The sequence below is a fragment of the Rhipicephalus microplus genome, unplaced genomic scaffold, assembly GCF_043290135.1.
Source record: "Rhipicephalus microplus isolate Deutch F79 unplaced genomic scaffold, USDA_Rmic scaffold_13, whole genome shotgun sequence".
NCBI classification, from domain to species: Eukaryota; Metazoa; Arthropoda; class Arachnida; order Ixodida; family Ixodidae; genus Rhipicephalus; species Rhipicephalus microplus.
The window spans coordinates 42,700,648-42,707,227 of record NW_027464586.1 but is presented as its reverse complement, the minus strand read 5'-3'; the positions used below and the strand labels follow the sequence as shown (position 1 = coordinate 42,707,227).

At 50.3% G+C, this 6,580-nt stretch overlaps 1 protein-coding gene across 1 annotated transcript; it reads left to right on the top strand.

Moving 5' to 3' along the window:
- Positions 1-1,398: 1,398 nt before the first annotated feature.
- LOC142784072 (uncharacterized) lies at positions 1,399-5,936 on the top strand. Its single transcript, XM_075882751.1, has 2 exons — positions 1,399-1,493; positions 1,577-5,936. Exon 2 carries the CDS (start codon positions 1,616-1,618, stop codon positions 3,272-3,274), a length of 1,659 nt encoding a protein of 552 aa, XP_075738866.1. The 5' UTR covers positions 1,399-1,493; positions 1,577-1,615; the 3' UTR covers positions 3,275-5,936.
- The last annotated feature ends 644 nt before the right edge of the window (positions 5,937-6,580 follow it).

The following is a 6,580-nucleotide window of genomic DNA, read 5'->3' as shown; positions in this document are numbered from 1 at the left end:
TGGCTAGCGCGATCGGCTGTTAACCGAAAAGTTGTTTGTTCGAGCCCACGCGGTGGTGGTGCGGCGCTTTTTTTTCTTTGGGCTGATAGCTTTGAAGATATGTTCTGATGGTGGTGAGAGTGAAGCAGGACTGTCTCCGTGGCGCAATTGGCTCGCGCGATCGGCTGTTAACCGAAATGTTGGAGGCTCGAGCCCACCCGGTGGGGGTGCGGCGCTTTTTTTTGGGGCTGATAGCTCTGAAGAAATGTTCTGACGGTGGTGAGAGTGGAGCATGACTGTCTCCGTGGCGCAATTGGCTAGCGCGATGGGCTGTTAACCGAAAGGCTGGAGGTTTGAGCCCACCCGATGGTGGTGCGGCGCTTTTTTTTCTTTGGGCTGATAGCTCTGAAGAAAAGTTCTGACGGAGGTGAGAGTGGAGCATGACGGTCTCCGTGGCGCAATTGGCTAGCGCGATCGGCTGTTAACCGAAAGGTTGGAGGTTCGAGCCCTCCCGGGAGTGGTGTGCTGCTTTTTTTTCTTTGAGCTGATAGCTTTGAAGATAAGTTCTAATGGTGGTGAGGGTGGAGCAGGACTGTTTCCGTGGCGCAATTGGCTTGCGCGAGCGGCTGTTAACCGAAAGGTTGGAGGTTCGAGCCCACGCGGTGGTGGTGCGGTGCTTTTTTTTTCTTTGGGCTGATAGCTTTGAAGATATGTTGGGATGGTGGTGATAGTGGAGCACGACTGTCTCCGTGGCGCAATTGGCTAGTGCGATGAGCTTTTAAAGGAAAGGTTCGAGATTCGAGCCCTCCCGGGATTGGTGTGTTGCTTTTTTCTTTGTGCTGATAGCTTTGAAGATATGTCCTGATGGTGGTGAGATTGGAGCACGACTGTCTCCGTGGCGCAATTGGCTAGCGCGATCGACTGTTAACCGAAATGTTGGAGGTTCGAGCCCACCCGATGGTGGTGCGGCGCTTTTTTTTCTTTGGGCTGATAGCTTTGAAGATATGTTCTGATGGTGGTGAGAGTGGAGCAGGACTGTCTCCGTGGCGCAATTGGCTAGCACGATCGGCTGTTAACCGAAAGGTTGGAGGTTCGAGCCCACCCGGTGGGGGTGCGGCGCTTTTTTTTCTTTGGGCAGATAGCTCTCAAGATATGTTCTGATGGTGCGGAGAGTGGAGCAGGACTGTCTCTGTGGCGGAATTGGCTAGCGCGATCGGCTGTTAACCGAAAGGTTCGAGGTTCGAGCTCTCCCGGGAGTGGTGTTGCTATTTTCTTTGCGCTTATAGCTTTGAACATATGTTCTAATGGTGGTGAGAGTAGAGCGGGACTGTCTCCGTGGCGCAATTGGCTAGCGCGACCGGCTGTTAACCGAAAGGTTGGAGGTTTGAGCCCACCCGGTGGACGCGTCTTGATCCCGATCAAACGCTGACGTGTGTACGTTTGGCTCCGGCTACTTACCGTGTTATGACCACCTCTTCAGGTCCTTGGACCCTGGATCACACATCACACCAACTGTAAGTGGACCTGGCACCCATTCGACACCTTGTTGGGATGTGATAATGCTCCTTGAGAACAGTGCTGACTGTTTATTGTTCAGCTCGACCGCTTCCGCGCTAGGCCTAACCGCCGGCCTAGTATGAGTGGAGGCGCCCAGCGCGACGCGGCCAGCGTCGCAGCGGGCGTCGCTGCTGGAGGCGACGCCGCTCGCTCATGGCGTGCTCTACATGCTGACCTTCGTCCCACTGGTTCATCGGCTGACACCTGCGCAGCGGATCTGAAGAAACCATCTTCATGGGAGCCTAAACCTCCACCACTGCCCGATGCGGACTACAAGGTGATTCTTCGGATACGCGGGGGTCTCGACTGTACCAAGTTGCACCCCTGTGTCTTACGACAACTCGTTCTCAAAGCAGTTGGACTTCCCATCAGCAGCCCTGATCAAATCAGGGTCAATCCCACCAGTCACACAGTGCTCGTGAGTACGTCAAGCATGGACCGAGCAGATTTATACCACAACATCCGGACCTTAAAGTTCAACGGAGTCCCCTACGAAGTCGTCACCCACGTTGCCGACCCTGTAGATTCTTGTCGTGGAAGGTTTCATCTCCCTCTGGATTACGCTGACGAGGAAATCCTTCCAACCCTCCAAAGATGTAATCCAGCCATGACCATTGGGGCCGCTCGCCGACTGAGCACCACCGAAACCATCTTGGTTGTTTTCCGTGGCACGCACGTCCCTTTTTACATCAACTACGAAGGCTGCACGCTTCGCTGCCGCCCATTCCGACTGAAGGTGGAAGCCTGCACCCGTTGCCGAAAAATTGGACATCGCCAGGATGTCTGCCCCTCTACTCCCGATGCAATCTGTCACAAGTGCGGACTGAAGGATTCCTCAATGGACCATGAATGTGAACCCGTCTGTGTCGTGTGTGGTGGAGCTCACATCACCGGTTCCCCATTGTGCAAACAGCGTTACAAGACTAAGACACCTAAATACCAGACACCTAAGCCCTCAGAAGTTCCATCATCCCGGACACCGAGCCTTAATCGCTCGCAAGAGCGTGGCCCACAGCGGGGTCGCAGCAAGAGCAAGAGGCGGGGCCCAAACTCGACTCCCAAAGAACTTGACTTCCCGACCCAGTCAACGAACCCCCATTCCACCAGTCATCTGCCAAACCCATTAAAGGTAAGCTGGGCACAGGCAGCTTCCTCTAACTGCTCCTTATCTCAAAACATTAGCCTAGAAAAAGTTCTAGCTGAAAACGCTAGCCTCAAGGCAGAAATTCAAAAGTTAAAGCTCGAGCTACAATCCCGAATGCCCCTTAGCAATCTTTCGCAGCATTCCGAACCACGATCTTTCATTCCTGCTCAATCGCCCCCTGCTGTTGAACCCACGATACCTCTTCCTCCTACTGACATGGACACTACAATGCCTCGAGACACCTCCCAGCTGCCACCCTCAAATAAGCGCAAAACCCCTGCCACACCACGCGAAGAAGAATCTCTCAGCGACACAGTTCTAACTCTTAACGATAGGATAAACGCCCTCGAAAATAAAACACAGAAGAAATTCGCCGTCATTGAAAGTAAGATTTCTCACATAGAGAGCAGATTCACAGCTCAGGAGACGGGCCAAGCTGCCATAAATGACAAACTTGACAAGTTTCTAGATTTTGTACAAACTCAAATGCAGCAGACCACTGCATGGATTGCGGCCGTCACGGCCAATAATCCAAATATAGCCGTACCCGCCTTCTCTCCTACACCCCCTCCCGACAATGGCTGCAAACCCTAATCGCTCGAACTTTGTAGTATGGCAATGGAACTGCAGGGGGTTCCGCAAAAAGAAAGCGACTCTTCAACAATATTTGGCCTCCTGCCCCAAACCCCCTGCAGTCATTGCCCTACAAGAGACCCACGGAAACATAACTTTTCCCGGTTACAGTGTACACCAAACTAAATCTCTAAATTCTCCCGATACTGCAATATTAACGCAAAAACATTTGACGGTAACTCACTCTAATTTCGACGGCGTCGATGTGGAGCACAACTTTTTGGAGGTCCTTCCTTGTAAAACTCAAGAATCGCCTTTATACGTATTAAACGTCTATAGTAGGCCACAGGCGAAACACCATCGCTTCAATACTCTCTTTGCCCGAGCCATTGCGGCCGCGAAACATCACCCTCTCCTAATACTTGGTGATTTTAATGCACCAAATCAAGTATGGGGCCACTCTGTTTCTACACCCAAGGGTAGGGCTTTGTGGGTTCACATACAGGATCACCGCCTCACCCTCCACAACAATATAGACATGCCCACTAGATTAGGTAATAGTGTAGCTAAAGATACATCTCCCGATCTTACACTCAGCCATCGCGTTCACTTTGTCACATGGACCAACCTGAACATTAACTTCGGTAGTGACCACTACATTATTCAAACTACCATACACTTCCGACACAAACCTTTAGCTCCCAAGCGCCTGAGCCTTATTAACTGGAACAAGTTTCGCGAGGCCCGTCACTGCTCGGCGCCTACTGAGATAGATGATATCTCGGAATGGGTACAGCAATTGCACACTGACACAAAAACGCATACCACCATGTTACCACCTGATACGCCTTTTACAATAGTTGACACCCGACTTCTTCACATGTGGGAAGCTAAGCAATCTCTCCTCAAACGCTGGAAGAAGAGGCGACACAATCGCCGACTGAGACTGAGAATTGCGAGACTCGATTTGCAAATTCAGGACTATGCCATACAGCTTGCTTGTCAACAATGGACCCAGAAATGCGAAAGCATGCATGGCCACCTAGACAGCAAGATGACATGGCAGCTCCTGCGGCATTTATTAGACCCTACCATATCACGTACCGCAAATAATCATCACATTAACAAACTACTTCACTCGCACAAAGGTAACTTAAACACTCTTTTTAATGATCTTCGCGACAAACACCTACCCAGCGCGTATCGATACGATGCACCTGACTATATCGGACAACCAAATGATGATCTCAGTAGCCCCATAACGGAGGCTGAGGTTAGACACGCGCTTGCGAACCTTCGCACCTCATCTGCACCAGGCCCTGACCTCGTCAATAATAAACTTCTCCGCAACTTAGATGAAAACTCAATTATAGCCCTCACTAAATTTTTTAACCACTGCTTCGACACTTCTACCTTGCCGGCTGCGTGGAAGGACGCCAGAGTTATTTTCATACCAAAACCTGGTAAGCCCATAAACACAGCCAACCTACGTCCGATTTCCCTCACTTCATGCATCGGGAAAACACTTGAACATGTAATCCTCAACCGCCTTAGCAAATTTATAGAAGAACACAACTTATACCCTCACGAAATGATAGGCTTCCGTAAATCCCTTTCCAGTCAAGATGTCATGCTTCGACTGAAGCATGACATCATTATCCCTAACTCTAGTCTCGATACTCAAGCAATTCTCAGTCTCGATCTCCATGGGGCTTTTAACAACGTCAGCCACACTGCCATATTGAGTGAACTGAGCGCTATAGGCGTTGGTAAAAAGATTCATGATTACATATCTGCGTTCCTTTCGAACCGTACGGCAACTATTTACATTGGGTCTGAACACTCTTGTTCTTACTCCTTGGGGAGTTTCGGCACACCTCAAGGATCAGTGTTATCACCTTTCCTTTTTAACATCGCGATGATGCCGCTGGCTCGAACGCTGAGATCCATATCAGATCTCAAATTTTCACTTTATGCAGATGATATTACCCTCTGGATGACAGGCGGCTCCGATGGTCACATTCAGGAAACTCTGCAGACTGCTGCTGACAGGGTGGTGGTTTGTGCGGGTAACATGAATCTGACCTGTTCACCCACTAAATCTGAACTGCTCCTCCTTCCTGCCCATCGGGGCTCTGAAAAGCACATCTCTGATATACAAATAACACTGAACAATACACCCGTGCCTAAAGTTGACAGACTCAGGGTGCTTGGACTACACATACAACGAAATCGACTAAACACACACACCATTAAAGCACTTCAAACAACTGTGGACCACACTCTACGCCTTATAGGCAGGATATCTAATAAGCATGGCGGGCTACGAGAGGCAGAGCTCCTCCGCCTCATCCAAGCCTTCGTCCTCAATAAAGTGACTTATTCTCTCCCTTATCTGTTCCTTCTGAGAAGAGAACAAAATAACGTAGACACTTTGTTACGTAAAATCTACAAATTCGCTCTCGGAGTCCCCATTCGAACGTCCACCGCACGGCTCATGGAGACAGGCACATTGAACACCTTAACTGAACTTATTGAAGCACACTTAACTTCACAATATGCTCGTCTTTCCAACACACAGACCGGAAGATACATACTCGATACCCTCAGTATCAGGCCAACTCCAACCACTAACGCCAAACACACTATTCCGCGTGAAATACACAAGAATCTACTCATTCCGCCGCTCCCTAAAAACATGCACCCTGTGCACCACGAGCAACGTCGACGACAGCGTGCAAAAACTCTCGAAAAACGATTTTCTACTTCTAAAGAAGTGCTCTACGTTGACGCTGCCGAATACAGTACTCGTCCTTTTTTCGCCCTCTCAGTTGTGAATTCGCTAGGTCAGATATCTGCTGCTGCTTCTATTTCTGCTTCCTCTTCTGAGGAGGCGGAAGAAGCAGCCATAGCTCTGGCCCTTACAGTTCCAAATTATTCACTTATTATTAGTGATTCAAAAACTGCCATCTACAATTTTGGAGCGGGTAGGGTGTCCAAAACAGCCCTCTCCCTCCTTTTGGCCCATCCCCCGCAACAAGACACGGCTTTAATATGGACTCCCGCGCACGCGGGCCTTGCCGGTAACGAGGCGGCTCACGCCAGCGCCCGAGGATTTACGTTCCGGGCGCAGGCGCTGGAAGAGCCAGGCCCCGTTCCGACAACGGCACCGTTTGCTGCGCGGGATCGCCTTTTAACATTTCACGACATCTGTAGTCACTACCGCCTTGGTCGTTTATCCTTACCGCCGCTAACGTCGAAATCCATACGAAGGCGCGAAGTACTGTGGCGACAGCTGCAGACTCACACCTTTCCTTCTCCTTACAT